This window comes from Lampetra planeri, chromosome 65 (assembly GCF_965212315.1).
Source record: "Lampetra planeri chromosome 65, kcLamPlan1.2.h2, whole genome shotgun sequence".
NCBI classification, from domain to species: Eukaryota; Metazoa; Chordata; class Hyperoartia; order Petromyzontiformes; family Petromyzontidae; genus Lampetra; species Lampetra planeri.
Genome location: NC_136171.1, coordinates 3440724 through 3458673, shown reverse-complemented (window position 1 = coordinate 3458673; position 17950 = coordinate 3440724). Strand labels below are relative to the sequence as shown.

General features: G+C 53.8%; 1 protein-coding gene across 2 annotated transcripts in view; it reads right to left on the bottom strand.

Moving 5' to 3' along the window:
- Positions 1-5307: 5307 nt before the first annotated feature.
- The window catches only part of LOC144737171 (uncharacterized), a 40356-nt gene continuing 27713 nt past the window's right edge, over positions 5308-17950 (bottom strand). The window contains exons 2-7 of one of the 2 annotated variants that reach the window (XM_078619891.1): positions 12644-12813; positions 11773-11809; positions 10969-11177; positions 10171-10422; positions 8479-8673; positions 5308-7815 (exon numbers count right to left, since the gene is read on the bottom strand). In XM_078619891.1, coding sequence (XP_078476017.1) covers positions 7648-7815; positions 8479-8673; positions 10171-10422; positions 10969-11177; positions 11773-11809; positions 12644-12813 — 1031 coding nt within the window. In that variant the 3' untranslated portion in view covers positions 5308-7647. Of the gene's footprint in view, positions 7816-8478; positions 8674-10170; positions 10423-10968; positions 11178-11772; positions 11810-12643; positions 15253-17950 lie in introns of those variants that run through there. The other variant, XM_078619890.1, reaches the window with a different exon arrangement.

The window sequence follows — 17950 nt, the reverse complement described above, 5'->3', positions numbered from 1 at the left end:
AAACATAATAAAATACAATTCTCACGACGTTTCGGCCACAACGCAAGCAGCCGTCCTCAGGTGAAGAACAGGTCTGTCGGAAAGACAGCGTCTGAATGAAACACCACCAAGCTTGGCAGCGTATATTCAAGGCGCCCTTCCTCCTCTAACCCAGATTAAATATACGCTGCCAAGCTTGGTGGTGCTCATTCAGACGCTGTCTTTCCGACAGCCCTGTTCTTCACCTGAGGACGGCTGCTTACGTTGTTGCCGAAACGTCGTGAGAATTGTATTTTATTATGGTTAAATATTTTATTATTTTATTATTTCCCTTCTACGTGACTTTACCGAAAGAACCAAGAAGATGAATCCCTGCAGTCACGAAAGCTTTAAATCGAAATGTCGTGTGTTTGTTGTTGAAACGTTCTGACCACGTGGTCCCCCAAACTGAACGTCTGTGAGTAAAGAGCTTTACGGCTCATCGGATTCCCCCGGCTCCGATTCTGTGTTGTGTTGGCCAGACGGCTCCTGAGAAAGAATAACTTGATAGGTCAATTGGGGGCTGTACCTGGTGAGATGAAATAGAAAGTGTAGTTTTATTGGTGCGTACATTTGTAAGGCAGGCGAGAAAATCCTTTATTATAAACACACTATCCTAAAAATACAGCATCGTGTTTTAACACTAAAGCAGTCACTGACTCGCAACAACTTGCAATGATAAGTGACAGAGTTAATTTCGGGTAAAATCAATGAAAATGGGGTATACCGATAGCATAAAAATTAGATGTGATGGAGCAAATCTGAGATCAGATTTGGAATCAGCACCCTGAAATGAAAAGTGTAGTTTTATTGGTGCGTACATTTGTAAAAAAAAAAATGTGTTCACCTTTCCCTGCACTCTGCACTCTTGTCGCGTTTTGTTTATTTTAAAAATAAGAAGAGTTTTTTTTTATCTTTTCTGGGAATAAAACAGCTGGGTTAAGGTGTTCAAACACCAAATCGTAAAAATAAGCGATGCATATATTGTTGGGGCATGTTTTGTTTGCATGTTTCACCACAAGGGTCCTATGTGGTTAACGCGGCCACTTGATTCCTTGCAAAAGGTTTCTATTTGGTGTTCGAAAATCTTAACACCACTGGTGTTTCATTGCCAACAAGGGTAAAACCCTATTCTCATTTGTTCACCTCGCTCACCTACGTACACACTCACCTAGACACTCACCTACTCACTCACCTACTCGCTCACCTTCTCACTCACCTACACACTCACCTACTCACTCACACACTCATTCACCTACACACTCATCTACACACTCACCTACTCATTCACACACTCACTTACACACTCACCTACACACTAACTTTCTCACTCACCTACATACATACCTACACACACACTCACCTACACACTCACCTACACACTCACCTACATACACTCACCTACACACTCACCTACACACACACTCACCTACATACTCACCTACACACTCACCTATTCACTCACGTACTCACTCACCTACACACTCACCTACTCACTCACCTACATACACTCACCTACTCACTCACCTACACACTCACCTACACACTCACGTACTCACTCACGTACTCACTCACCTACACACTCACCTACACACTCACCTACATACACTCACCTACACACTCACGTACTCACTCACCTACACACTCACCTACACACTCACCTACACACTAACCTTCTCCCTCACCTACATACACACCTACACACTCACCTACACACACACTCACCGACACACTCACCTACACACTCACCTACATACACTCACCTACATACACTCACCTACTCACTCACCTACACACTCACCTACACACTCACGTACTCACTCACGTACTCACTCACCTAGACACTCACCTACACACTCACCTACACACTCACCTACATACACTCACCTACATACACTCACCTACTCACTCACCTACACACTCACCTACACACTCACCTACACACTAACCTTCTCCCTCACCTACATACACACCTACACACTCACCTACACACACACTCACCGACACACTCACCTACACACTCACCTACATACACTCACCTACATACACTCACCTACTCACTCACCTACACACTCACCTACACACTCACGTACTCACTCACGTACTCACTCACCTAGACACTCACCTACACACTCACCTACACACTCACCTACATACACTCACCTACATACACTCACCTACTCACTCACCTACACACTCACCTACACACTCACGTACTCACTCACGTACTCACTCACCTAGACATTCACCTACACACTCACCTACACACTCACCTACACACTCACCTACTCACTCACCTACATACACTCACCTACATACACTCACCTACATACACTCACCTACTCACTCACCTACACACTCACCTACACACTCACGTACTCACTCACGTACTCACTCACCTAGACATTCACCTACACACTCACCTACACACTCACCTACACACTCACGTACTCACTCACCTAGACACTCACCTACACACTCACCTACACACTCACTCATCGACATACCAACTCACACACACACTCACCTACATGTCCAATCATCTGCACTCTCGATGTTTACACACCGCACCAGCAGGGAAGCCCAGGACCGGTTTTGATAATCGTCAGCGGTGTTGGTGGCCGTGACCGGGAATCGAACCCGGGTCGTTCATCATCAGTCTCACCTGCATCCCTCCACTGATGTTCATCTTCGATGGGGGTCTACTCCACCACCATCACCACCACCACCATTCCTCGCCCCGTGTTGATGGGCAGGCGAGAAAATCCGATAAGCCACAAAGCTCTTTTTTCTCACAGATCACTCACGGCTCCCCACACACCTCGCTGTCACGCTTCAATCATTTTGTTCAAAATTAGAGCCACTACCTGTTGTGAGATGTTCGATTGTCCGTGTGTGTGTACGTGTGTGTGTGTACGTATGTGTGTGTGTGTGTGCGTGTGTGTGTACGTGTGTGTACGTGTGTGTGTGTACGTGTGTGTACGTGTGTGTGTACGTGTGTCTGTGTGTACGTGTGTGTACGTGTGTGTGTACGTGTGTGTGTACGTCTGTGTGTGTACGTGTGTGTGTACGTGTGTGTACGTGTGTGTGTGTACGTGTGTCTGTGTGTACGTGTGTGTACGTGTGTGTGTGTACGTGTGTATGTACGTGTGTGTACGTGTGTGTGTACGTGTGTGTTTGTACGTGCGTGTGTACGTGTGTGTACGTGTGGGAGGGGTGGGGAGGGGCTGGTCACCCCGTGGTGCCCTTATAAAACTCAACGTTTCACCTACTCACGCCGGCTTGTGCCCGCCCTCACAGTCGGCCATATTTGCGGAATACACCACGCCGCCGTTGACCCTGCAGGCCATTGACCGAGCAACCCAACGTTCCTACCAGCTCCCTCCGCAGCAGGAATGTGTCTATCGGAGCGCGTTTTGTTTGCATGTGAACCACAATCCCTGTGTGTGGTTATCGCAGTCACTTAATTCCTCGCAAGAGCTATCATCTATTTGTTGTTTGCACATCTTAACTGTTGTTTGATTGCCAGGAAGGAGCTGCACACGTTCAAACTAAAGTACGAGAAAGGTTCCAGAGATGCAGTGGAGCTCGTGTCGTGCTGGTGGCCCAGGCGACTCTTGCAAATGAGCTTAGTCCCTTCGTTTCTGGCATTCTCGCCTCGTTCTCAATTTATGTTTTTTTTTTAAACAAAGAGAATTGAATTCTAGATTTGAAGCTTTCGTGACTGCAAGGATTCATACTCTTAGGTTTTTTTGGTCACGTAGGTAAAAAATAATAATAATAGAAATACAATTATAAATCACACACAGTGACACACACACACAGTGACACATACACACACACACATAGTGACACACACAGTGACACACACATCCCTGTAGGTGCCTGTTTCACACACACGCACGCGGACTCACGAAACAAAGACAAAGATCCCCCGTGTAGCCTTAACAGGCTGTTGGGGCAAGTGCTGTTAGCGAGTAGCAGCGCCTATGAAGGCTACCTGCACTGTGGCACACAAGGGGGTTGGTGGCCAGTAACGCGCCCGGCCGCCTTTGTCTCCCCAGTGGCGATGTTTCCACACCGCACCAGGTAGTCATTTCAGGCTGAGTCGACCTAAGGGAGGCCCAGGACCGGTTCAGATAATCGTCACTGGGTGTTGGCCGCGAGCGGGAATCGAACTCGGGTCACCGTGTTCGTAGCGCAGCGCCCTAACCACTGCACCACCGCACCCCACAATACAAAGACCCCCCCCGTATCGTCTTTACACAATACACACCCTCAACACACACACACAATCAGACGCACGCGCAGGGGGGTGTCTGTTGGTATAATGAGGCTTATCGGGCAAGTGCTGTTAGCGAGCGCCTATTAGCGCCAAGACAAACACTCGAGCACACTCCGCTGAGAGTCGCTACCATCCAAAAACAATATTGACTCTCGGCATTTCTTGTTCCCTTGCAACACTTGGCACGGGAATGCTCCTCCCTCGGGCGCGCGGGGTGTGAGAGAGGCAACGTCACCTCTAGAGAGCCGTCAACCCCTTGTGCCCTGCCTTGCTAGAGGCCAAGTGAGACTACATTGGTCACCCCGTGGCTCTTATACATCTCAACGTGCATCCTTCAAAGTCCCATCACAAGGGAGAAACACAAAGAGACAATCACCACTAGTACACTCACCACTACACTGACCACTACGTACCTGTCAACCCATTACCAGCAGTGCCAACTTGCTAGAGGCCAAGTGAGACTACATTGGTCACCACGTGGCTCTTATACATCTCAACGTGCATCCTTCAAAGTCCCATCACAAGAGAGAAACACAAACACAGAGGCAACTAAGTTGTTTTGATTTAAAGCTTTCGTAACTGCAGGGATTCGTATTCTTGGTTCTTTCAGTAAAGTCACGTAGAAGGGAAATAATACAATAATAAAAATATAAAACAATAAAAATTCTCACGACGTTTCGACTGCAACACAAGCAATCATCATCATCAGATGTGAAACCCACAGAAAGAAAATTTCAAATAAAAATAAAATAATAAAAATATAAAACAATAAAAATTCTCACGACGTTTCGATTGCAACACAAGCAATCATCATCAGGTGTGAAATCCACAGCAATCATTTGTTTTGTTATTTCCCTTCTACGTGACTTTACCGAAAGAACCAAGAATATAACCAAGTTGTTGTTGCCCGCATTGAAACGGCAGTGCGCAGCATGGAGCTGCACAGTGAATGTCTCCGCACATGAAGATGCGGGTGTAATAAAGCTCGTTGAGACGACTTCTTGAATCCGTCTTTTATTCAACTTATGTTACAGTCACTTCACGCTGCTGACCTCTGGCCTGGCTCCGCGTGGCTCCCACTCGCATCACATTCCTGTTATCTTTGTGCTCTGGTCTGGCTCTGCGAGCCTCAGGTTATACAAAACGCTTGATATCCATATACCTTTCTCATTTAAACTTAAGCCACAACTTAAAAAACAACAACACGAAATTTAAATATATATAAAATCATCCGAATCCTTATTTGTGAAAGCACGACGAGATTGCCACGTTTTCGCAGGCATCATAGTCCATACGTGCCGGTTTATCCACCGGGTATCTGTCGGTCACATTCAGATTGATACATTGGCCACACGAATACCATCCTAACATCTGTGGAAACGTGCCAATCTTTTGATATACGCTATATAAGCGGTCAGATTCTGGTTGAGAGACCGGCCATGTTTAAATAATAACGATGACGATGATGATACTACTATCCGCGTAAACTTGGTTGCTTCTGCAGCGGCAGTGTGTGACCAGAATTTGCTGGCATTAAAAACATCATTGCATCGGCTATGAAATCCTATGCTTTATTTATTATATTCCAAGATCCCTTTTATGTACATAAAACATTATTCCCTTCAGAACCGGGGTGGGGAAACGATACCCCACAACTTCATGCGACCTACACGAGGCCTACGGTCCTTCATGAGACCTACGGCCTATGCGAGGCCTGGGGGGGGGGGGGGTGACACGTGGCCTACATGAGGCCTATGGCCTACACGTCATCAGCAGCAGCATGAGCAGAAGCAGCAAACCTCTCAGCCTTCGAAAGAAAGCCTTCTAAAAAAGGATGTATCTCTTTTTCGATTTAAAGCTTTCGTGACTGCAGGGATTCATCTTCTTGGTTGTTTCGGTAAATCATGGGACCTCCTTTGCCAGTACCAAAATATACTAATAGGGGTTTTCCCCTTTTTTCTGGCAACAAAACTGACACCTTTTGCAAGGAATCATGTTTACATTAACCACAATACTTGCAGTCAAATGGTAATTTATGCATTGTCTCTGGTGTGGACCAATCAGTGTCAAAGACATTGCATAAATTACCAGAGTATTGTTTTTTGTTTGCATTTGACTGCAGGTATTGCGGTTAATGTAAACATGATTCCTTGCAAAAGGTGTCAGTTTTGTTGCCAGAAAAAAGGGGAAAAACCCTATTAGTATGTTTCGGTAAAGTCACGTAGAAGGAAAATAATAAAATAATAAAAATAAAACATAATAAAATAATTCTCACGACGTTTCGGCCACAACGCAAGCAGCCGTCCTCAGGTAGGTGAAGAATTTTTTTTTCTCACCTACCGGCACCACCGTCACCACCGTCACCACCACCACCACCCCCCGCTGCTGCTGCTCGTCAAACAGGCAACTGCAGGGGCTTGCTCCTTTGAGCTTCCACCACAATATATATTTTAAAAAAGTATGTCTAAAACATCTTTTAAGACTTTATGCACCACACTCTACCCCACGCACGCACACACACACGTCTTTAACCCCACAAGTAAACATCCCGAAATGTGAATTAATTAACAATCGTAATAGAACTGTTAGAAAAAATAATTATTACTTTTAAATTCATATACGCCATAGGGAAATATATGTCATCTGGAGTTCGTCCAATGGGGTTTCACAGTGGTTTGGATATCTAAAATGGGCGGAGTGTTGTATATGGAATTCATATCTGGAGTTCACAGTGATTTGGATATCTAAAATGGGCGGAGTGTTGTATATGGAATTCATATCTGGAGTTCACAGTGGTTTGGATATCTAAAATGGGCGGAGTGTTGTATATGGAATTCATCCTCTGGGGTTCAGTGGTTTCGATGCCGACAATGGGAGTGTGTCATATCCGGAGTTCATCCAGTGGGGTTCACAGTGGATGTGCATCTTGACAGTAGATGGTGGCAGTTGTTGATACATGTTGAGTGTGCGTTGAACCTCTTTCGCACCACCGTACGTAGCCAACCGTGCTAATTGGAGGTCCGGGGGGGGGGGGGGGGACAACAAAACTGTCGGATGATGCGTCAACACCACCGCCACCGTCATCGTTACCACCATTGTTGTCATCACCAACAGCACCACCATAATCAACAGCACCATAATAGTGCGCCTAATGCAGCTGCTGGTCCCGATTCTGCTGCTGCTGTTGATGTTGTTTGTGCGTCAGATGTAGCAGCAGCTGCTGCTGCTGATGATGATGATAGTTGTGCTCGTCGGGTGTGCTGCTGCTGCTGCTGCTGGTGACAGCAGCTGTGCTTCTTATTCTGCAGCTGCTGCGGCTGATGCCCTGACAGGAGAACCCTCGCTCAATGAGGAGGTGGATGAGGAGGTGGAGGAGGTGGCGGCTGCTGCTGTGTCCCGGTTGACCCGAGTATCCACTCCTCCTCCGCCGAGTCGCCGGGAAGGTCTGGTGAGCTCTGACCTTCGACCTCCGTGAAGCCGTAGCCGGTGCTGATCGCTCCAAAGATGTAGCCCTAGAGGAGGAGCAGGATACATCAGCATCAAAATAAGGGGCTCCTTTACGTATGAACGAGAGACATGGGGAGAAATGGACACGGGGAGAGAGAGACATGGGGAGAGATGGACACGGGGAGAGAGAGACAAAGGGAGGGAGAGACGGGGAGACAGAGACACGAGGAGAGACACACAGGGAGAGGGAGACATGGGGAGAGAGACGCACACGGGGACAGAAAGACATACGGGGAGAGAGACGCACACGGGGACAGAAAGACACACTAGGAGAGAGAGACACGAGGAGAAAGAGACACACACGGGGAGAGAGAAACACGGGGAGAGAGACACGGGGAGAGAGACACGGGGAGAGAGAGACAGAGTGAGTTAGCGAGCAAGTGATTTGGCAAGTGTGATGAAGACTGTGATGGTGCTGCTGATGATGACGCTGATTACATTGATGATGCTGCTACTGATGACACTGCTGCTGATGATGATGCTAGTGACGACGCTGATAATGAAACTGATGAAGCTGCTGATGCTGCTGCTGCCGATGCTGCTACTGATGACATTGCTGCTGATGATGATGCTAGTGACGATGATGATGCTAGTGACGACGCTGATAATGAAACTGATGAAGCTGCTGATGCTGCTGCTGCCGCTGCGGCCCATGCCGCTCGCCTCACTTCGGGCAGTGTCTCCCTGCCCGCGTCCATGTGGCCGACACTCAAGTCCAGGAGGCCATCATGGACCTCCCCCTGGGGGCTGTAGGAGGAGGGCCCCCCCCCACTCAGGAAGCCCTCGAACCCGGCGTAGGGGGGGCCCCCCAGGCCGACCCCCCGGGCGGACGCGCTGTACAGGGGCGCCTCGAACACGCGTGCCTGCACGCAGGGACACGACAAGAGACCCCCCCCCTAGATCGTGTAGCCTGTGACGCACTGTTGGGGCAGGTGCTGTGAAGCGAGTAGCACCTATGAAGGTGATGGTGGTGGTGTTGATGATGATGATGGTGGTGCTGCTGATGGTGGTGTTGGTGGTGGTGGTGTTGATGATGATGATGGTGGTGCTGCTGATGGTGGTGTTGATGATGATGATGGTGGTGGTGATGATGATGGCGATGCTGATGTTGATGATGATGGTGATGTTGATGGTGATGTTGATGATGATGGCGATGGTGATGTTGATGGTGGTGGTGTTGATGATGATGGCGGTGGTGATGATGATGATGGCGATGTTGATGATGATGGTGGTGGTGGTGGTGGTGTTAATGATGGTGGTGGTGGTGATGATGATGGCGATGTTGATGATGATGGTGGTGGTGGTGATGATGATGGTTTCGATGGTGGTGTTGATGATGATGGTGGTGTTGATGATGATGGTGGTAGTGTTGTGTTAAGATGTTAAAACACCAAACAAAAACCTCTTTGCAAGGAATCCTGTCACTGCATTAACCACACGAACTTGTGGTGAACATGCAAAACATAAAACGATGCCCTGGTAGTAAACGATGCATTGTCTTTGAAACCGATTGGTCCACACCAGAGACAACTTTCTTTAGAGCCCAGTCTCACTAACAGTGTTAGACCAGAGGGCAACGCCAAGCGGCGAACCGCACCAGGACGATGCCACTATCAGGGCATCGAGAGCTCGGGGTGAGCAGCCACATCACGTGACCTCCCGTCTCCTCCTTTACTGCTGTGCTTTTGGCTCATGTTCTTGGTTCTTTCGGTAATAAAAATAAAAAGAATAAAATAATAAAGTTTTACTTTTATTATTTTAATATTTCCATTCTACGTGACTTTACCGAAAGAACCAAGAAGATGAATCCCTGCAGTCACGAAAGCTTTGAATGGAGAGCTGCCACACATTTACTGGTAGGAACCTCCTGGTTACACCAGCCCACAGGGGATTATTGTGTCCGTCGTGCAGGGAGGGGCTGGGTGGGGAGGGAAGGGATGGGTGGGGAGGGGAGGGTCGGGAGTGGCTGGGTGGGGAGGGGAAAGTGGGGAGGGCTGGGTGGGGAGGGTGGGGAGGGTGGGGTGGGGCTGGGTGGGGAGGGGCTGGTCACCCCGTGGTGCCCTTATAAAACTCAACGTTTAACCTACTCACGCCGGCTTGTGCCCGCCCTCACAGTCGGCCATATTTGCGGAATACACCACGTCGCCGTTGACCCTGGCCATTGACCGAGCAACCCAACGTTCCTACCAGCTCCCTCCGCAGCAGGAATGTGTTAACACCATTGGGGTGTTTGACTGCAGCATGGCGACGATGACGACGACGACGACGACGACGACGACGAGGAGGGCTGTTCTCACTCTTTGTGTGCTGTCGGGGAGGGCCGATGCGTGTGGCCTTGGCGATGAAGAACGCCGCCTTACCGTGTAGGTGGTTCCGCTGTTGATGGGCCCCTCCTGGTGGAGACTGTGCAGGTTGTGGGTGAGGTGGTGGTGGTGGTTGTGGTGGCTGTTGTGGTGGTGGTGGTGGTGGTTGTTGTCCAGCCCTTGGAGGTGGTCGAGATTGGCCGAGTGGAAGGCCGGGAACTGCGAGAGGCCGTAGGGAGGCCCCGCTGACTCCAGCAGGCCGAACTCGCCTATGTAGGCCGCAGGCTGCTCGCAGTACTGGAAGGCGATCTGGGGAGGGGTCAATTGAGAAGACGGACAGGATTAGCTGGACGGTGGCGGTGGCGGCGGTGGCGCTAGGGAGCGATGGTGCAGCGGTTAGCGCGCTGCTATGCTACGAACCTGGCTCGCTAACGGCACTTGCCCCAACAGCCCGTTGAGGCTACACGGGGGAGGGGGGGATATTTGTCTTTGCCGCTTGTGTATACGGGTCAGTGCCACCCAAAGATTGGACCTGGTCGTGGGGCTCGCCCCTAGGTCGACTCGGCCTCAAAACGAGCACCTGGTGCGGTGTGCGAACACCAGCACTGGGGGAGACAAAGGGGGGCGGGCGGGCGGGCTGCTGGACAACACCGCGCTGATAGACGCCCCCCGTCACAGCTGCTCGCTCCCAGCACTTGACCCCCAAGGAGCCCGGCAAAGCCTACACCGGGGGGGGGGGGGGGGGTACCTTTATCTTTGTGTGCGAGGGCCCCCCCCCCCCACTGCCCCCCCCCCCCCCGAGGGGAGGAGGGCAAGGAGGAAGAAGATGGAGGGGGAGGAGGGGGAGGGGACCACCTCTGGAGGCAGGCAGTCGGCGTAGTGGGTGGGCGTGAGTCCGGGCGTCCCCCCGGGGCACGGCGGGGTTCCGTACAACGCCCCCTCGGCCGTGGCGGCCCCCCCGCCCGGGTGGTGAGCGTGGTGAGGCTGGTGGTGAGGGTGGTGAGGCTGGTGGTGAGGGTGGTGAGGGTGGTGGGGGCAGTGGGCAGCCGGTGGGGTGGGCAGGTCTGCGGGGGCGGGCGACAACACAGCGGGCAAGGTCAGAGGGCAGAGTTAGAGGGTGGGGTCAGGGCGGGGTCAGAGGGCGGGGTCAGAGGGCGGGGTCAGAGGGCGGGGTCAGAGGGCGGGGTCAGAGGGCGGGGTCAGAGGGCGGGGTCAGAGGGCGGGGTCAGAATGTGGGGTTAGAGGGTGGGGTCAGAGGGTGAGGTTAGAAGGTGGGGTCAGAGGGCGGGGTCAGAGGGCGGGGTCAGAGGGCCGACTCCACCGCTGGTTTCCACCGAGCGTGCCAGTGGAGCAGGGTTGCTCGTCTTTCAGCGGTTTTCTCTTTGCTCATCTCCGCTCCGATTTCCGTTCGAATGTCTCGGCTCTGATTTCTGCTTTGGCGGGGAGACAAAGGCGGCCGGGCGCGGTGTTTGCTGCTGCACCAAGCCCCCCGTCTGTGCGCCGTGCCGGCCTTTGTCGGCGCTAACGCGATGCTCGCTCGCAGCACTTGCCCCAGCGGGCTCTGCATACCGCACGGGTGAGCTTTGTCTGTGTGTGCGTGTGTGCGTGCACTCCTGCGGATGGTTGTTTGCCAGCGAATTGTGAAGAGAATGGACTCACCTCGGAAGTCTGCGCAGTGATTCAGAGCATCTTGCGCCTGAAATGAAAAGAACATTGCACGAGTTTAGTGAGCGACTGGTTTCGTGAGTGATGGCTGAGTGGGTGGGTGGGTGAGTGAGTGGGTGGGTGGGTGGTGAGTGAGTGGGTGAGTGAGTGGGTGAGTGAGTGAGTGAGTGAGCAAGTGAGTAGGTGGGTGAGTGGGTGAGTGAGCGAGTGGGTGGGTGAGTGTGTGGGTGAGTGTGGGTGGGTGAGTGAGTGAGCGGGTGAGTGAGTGGGCGAGTGAGCGTGTGGGTGAGTGAGTGGGCGAGTGAGTGAGTGGGTGAGTGAGTGAGCGGGTGAGCGGGTGAGCGGGTGGGCGAGTTGGTGGGTGGGTGAGTGTGTGGGTGAGTGTGTGGGTGAGTGAGTGAGCGGGTGAGTGAGTGGGTGAGTGAGCACGTGGGTGAGTGAGTGAGTGGGTGGCTGAGGGAGTGGGTGAGTGGGTGGGTGGGTGAGTGGGTGGGTGGGTGGGTGAGTGGGTGAGTTGGTGGGTGGGTGGCTGAGGGAGTGGGTGAGTGGGTGGGTGGATGAGTGGGTGAGTGAGTAAGTGGCGAGCGCGTTAAGCTACAAACCCAGCCCCCCCCGAGTTCGATTCCCGGCCACCAAAATCAGTGACAATTATCTGAACCGGTCTTGGGCCTCGCCTAGGTCGATCAGCCACAAATGACAGTGTAAACATCGCCACCGGGGAGACAAAGGCGGCCGGGCCGTTTTGACGCTCACACCTCCCCCTCCTGTGCCTTTTCCGGCCTGCGTAGGCAACTCCCCGCTAGCAGAACTTGCCTCACCAGCCCGCGTGAGCTACCCGGGGGACCTTTGTCTGTGCGACAGCTACCACGTGGCGGTGCGGTGGGCGCGTGGCCGCCGTGTGGGCCTTCGGATGGCCCCCCGGGGCCCTGCCGAGGTGGCCGCCCTCCTCCCGCACGGCCGCCAGTAGCTCCTTGACGGTGTTGCGCACACGCACACCCTGGTAGACGCGGCGCGGGTGAGCGGGGCGCGTAGCACCTGCATAGGTACACACACACACAGGTACACACACAGGAACACACACAGGTACATACACAGGTACACACACACAGGTACACAGACACGCACGCCCTGGTAGACGCGGCGTGGGTGAGCGGGGCACGTAGCACCTGCACAGGTACACACACACAGGTACACACACAGCTACACACACACACAGGTACACACACACACACAGGTACACACACACACGCACACCCTGGTAGACGCGGCGCGGGTGAGCGGGGCGCATAGCACCTGCACAGGTACACACACACACAGGTACACACACAGGTACACACACAGGTACATACACAGGTACACACACACAGGTACACAGACACGCACGCCCTGGTAGACGCGGCGTGGGTGAGCGGGGCACGTAGCACCTGCACAGGTACACACACACAGGTACACACACAGCTACACACACACACAGGTACACACACACACACAGGTACACACACACACACGCACACCCTGGTAGACGCGGCGCGGGTGAGCGGGGCGCATAGCACCTGCACAGGTACACACACACACAGGTACACACACAGGTACACACACAGGTACATACACAGGTACACACACACAGGTACACAGACACGCACGCCCTGGTAGACGCGGCGTGGGTGAGCGGGGCACGTAGCACCTGCACAGGTACACACACACAGGTACACACACAGCTACACACACACACAGGTACACACACACACGCACACCCTGGTAGACGCGGCGCGGGTGAGCGGGGCGCATAGCACCTGCACAGGTACACACACACACAGGTACACACACACACACACAGGTACACACACACACACACAGGTACACACACACACACAGGTACACACAGGTACACACACACACACACACAGGTACACACACAGGTACACACACACACAGGTACATACACACACAGGTACACACACAGGAACATACACAGGTACACACACAGGTACACACACACACACAGGTACACACAGGTACACACACACACACATACACACACAGGTACACACACACACACAGGTACATACACACACAGATACACACACACATACATACACACACAGGTACACACACACACAGGTACACACACACAGGTATATACACAGGTACACACACACACAGGTACACACACACAGGTACACACACAGGTACACATACACACACGGGTACACACACACACACACAGGTACATACACACACAGGTGGTGATGGTGACGATGATGGTGATGATGGTGATGATGGTGATGATGACGATGGTGATGATGATGTTGGTGACGATGGTGATGATGACAATGATGATGATGACGATGACGATGACGATGCTGATGCTGATGATGACGATGATGGTGACGATGACGATGATGCTGATGCTGCTGCTGATGCTGATGATGATGCTGCTGATGATGATGCTGGTGCTGATGACGGTGATACTGCTGCTGATGATGATGACGCTGCTGCTGCTGATGATGATGCTGCTGCTGATGATGCTGCTGCTGATGATTTTTTTTTCATTCCTGACGACCGCCGAGACGTGGCGATGCGTAGCGACACCGCTGCTGACGACGCACAGACAAAGCTGCCCCACACCGCCCAGGTAGCCTCCAACCCACCGTAGGGTCAAGTGCCTCGCTTCTACACCCCCCCCCCCTAGATCGACTCGACCTCAAAAAACGAGCACCCGGCACGGGGGGGGGGGTGAGACAAAGTCTTTGTCTGTGTTGTGCAGCGTGCACCTAGCCTGGCACGGGTCGCCGTGGTGACGTCACCGTCTGAACCCTTCGCTCGGCGCTGCTCCCCGCGAACGGCACTTGCCCCCAGCGGGCTGTTGAGGCTACACGGGGGACCTTTGTCTGTTGTGCAGCGCTGTGGGCACTGCGACCCGAGATCGATCCCCGCTCACGGCCGCCGAACCGGCACCGGGCCTCCCCTAGGTCGACTCGGCCTCAACAGACAAAGTCGCACAGACACAAAGTGACACAGGCACACAGACGTACAGACACAGTCACAAAGTGACACAAACACAAAGTTACACAAACACAAAGTGACAAAGACACACACAGACACACAGACACACACACAGACACAAAGACACAAAGACACAAAGACACACAGACACACAGACACACACACAGACACGCAGACACACACAGACACGCAGACACAGTCACACAGACACACACACAAAGTGACACAGACACACACAGACACACACACAAAGTCACACAGACACACAGACACACATACACAAAGTCACACAGACACACAGACACACAGACACAAAGTCACATAGACACACAGACAGACACAAAGTGACACAGACACACACAGACACAGACACACACAGACACACACAGACAAAGTCGCACAGACACTTGAACTCAGCCACGGGGTGAGGCTCGCGGTTCACTCCCAGGCGAGGGGGGGGGGGGTACACAAGGGGTGACGGGGGGTGAGAGGGGTGGGGTGACGGGGGGTGAGAGGGGTGGGGTGACGTGGGGGTCGAGGTGACAGGAGGGGTGACGGGGGGTGAGAGGGGTGACACGGGGGGGGGGGGGTTTCCTATAAGTGGTCGCATGGCTGCTTGCAGCACCACCATCAGCACGAGCAGCGAAAACAAAAACACGTCGCGTCGAGTCGAGAGGGAGAGGGGGGGAGGAGGGGGGAGGAGGGGGGAGGAGTGGGAAGTGAGAGAAGGAGATAGAGGGGGGGGGGGAGAGTCAGGGACATAATCGCGGTGTCCCAGAGGTTGGGCATCCCAAATCGCGTTTCTGGCCCTTGACCAGCGAAAGGCTTTTGACAGAGTGGACCACAAACACCTGCTGGGAGCCCCTCAACACCTTTGCTTTTGGGGGATGGCTTTGTCCGAACGATCCGCCTACTCCACACCAAGGCGCAGTGCGTGATCAAGGTCAACGGGCAGCCCTCACTGCCCCGGTCAAATTCGAGCGAGGAGTGAGAGAGGGATGCCCGTTGTCGGGCCAACTTCATGCCCTGGCTTTAGAGCCTTCCCTGAGTCTCATCAGGCGGAGACTCAGCGGCCTGGTGCTCAGGGAACCAAGCGTCAAGTTGGTCCTGACGGCATACTCCGACGACGTCCTCCTCATCCTGCGCTCCCTGGATGGTGTCGCCCTGCTGCCCGAGTGTCAGGAGGTCTTTTCGAAGGCCTCCTCATCAAAAATTAACTGGCAAAAGTGCAGCGGCCTGTTGGTTGGAGCGTGGGACATGACCGAGTTTCCCGAGAAGGCAAAACCATCAATTGGAGCACAACATCATCGCTGCTGCCGCTGCACCACCTGGGGGTGTTCCTGGGACCAGAGGAGGACCCACCGCAGAGGAACTGGCTCGAGCTGGAGGAGAAGGTGAAGGAGCGGCTGGGCACCTGGAGTCGCCTGGGCAAGTTCCTCACCTTCAGGACAAAGACGTCGGTGGTGAACCAGCTGGTGACGTCCATGCCGTGGCACCGACTCTTCTCCCTGCACCCCCCAATGAGCCTCGTCAACGCGCTTCAGAAGCGAGTCCTCGACTTCTTCTGGTCGGGCAGAGGACACCGGGTCGCGGCTGGGGTCCTGTCCCTGCCACTGGTCGAGGGAGGTCACGGGCTGGTGTGCGTGCGGAGTCAGCTGGCCACCTTCCGACTGCAGGCCGCACACAAAGTTCCTGCATTGCCGCCCCTGCACCGGCCTGGAGCGTCACGGCCTCCTTCCTCCTGAAGCAGCTGGGGGGTCTGCAGTGCTCCAAACAACTATTCTACTTGGACCTGCAGGGCCTCCCACTGGGACAGCTGCCACCTTTCTACAGCAGCGTCCTGCAGACACGGAGCTCCCTCGCCGTCAGGAGGCTGAACCAGCCGCGATCGGCCGAAGATCTGGTCTTTGAACCGATCTTCAGGAACCCGCAGACAAAGCTGCCATCCTCCACCGCCACCCCCGGCATGGAGAGGCGCCTCACCAACGCGCGGCTCACCTGGACGGGAGATCTGGTGGAGCCTGGAACACGGGGCCGGTGGCTCGGACCAGCAGACATGGCCGCAAAGACAGGGCTGCAGTCGCTCCGGGTGGCTGCCCGGATCCTGGCCGAAGCCAAGGGGGCCTTCTCAGCGGCAGTGGGGAGAACGCCCCCCCCCCTCCCATCGGCGTTGGGGATGACGAGGCCCCTCTCGGTCCCCCTCCACCGGAGCTCTCCGTCGTGCCGCTGCGTCGCCAATGCCGACAAGCGAAGGCGGATCACAACCTGTGCCGGCTGGAAGGCCTACCGGAGGTGGCCTTCGCAAATGTCAAGAGGAAGGTGCTCTACTCCTACATGGTGCGGTGTCACCAACAGGTCACGCTGAGGAGCCACAAGGACCAGGCCTGGAGGAGAGCCCTGCTGCCCTGCTGCCCTGCTGCCCTGCGTCTCTCCGGAGAGGCCTCGCTGGAGGCAACTCTACTCCAGCCCAATGTACAACCGCATCGGCGACCTCGGCTGGAGCATCGCCCACGGCACCATCACCACCAACGCCTCCCTGGCGCGCTTCACCGACACGTCCCCGGAGTGCCGGTTCTGCGGTAAAGTGGAGACGGTGACGCACCGATACGTGGAGTGCAAGAGCCTGGACTCGCTGTTCAAGGTCCTGAGAAACAGCCTCCCACTTCTCCCCGACGGTCCTCAACTTTGGATACCAAAAGGGCGACGGACCCCAACATCTTCAGGGGCTGGTCAACGTGCTCATCGGCTATGCCAAGCTCATCATATACAGGGCGAGGAGGGGAAACGTCCGGCTAGCAGCCTGGGCATCTTCCGCGCTCTGGTCGGAGCCAGGGTGTGTGGGCTGGAGTTCCGCCATGCGCGGCTGACCCAATCCGTGCCGGCCTTCAAGGAGCAGTGGGCGATGGAGGAGGCCATGTGCTCGGTGGCAGATGACGGGGAGCTCTGCATGCTGATATGAGCTACCCGTCGGAGGCCGTGGGACTGCGAGAAGGGCTGCGTGCAGAACGAGAGAGAGAGCGAGAGAGTGAGCGAGCGAGAGAGCGAGAGAGCGAGCGAGAGAGTGAGCGAGAGGTGGGGGTTTCCATAAAGCAAAGTTTAAAAATAAAAAGAATACGAAATGACGAACGAAGCAAAGTGCCTACTACACCGAGCATCTTCTTGTTTC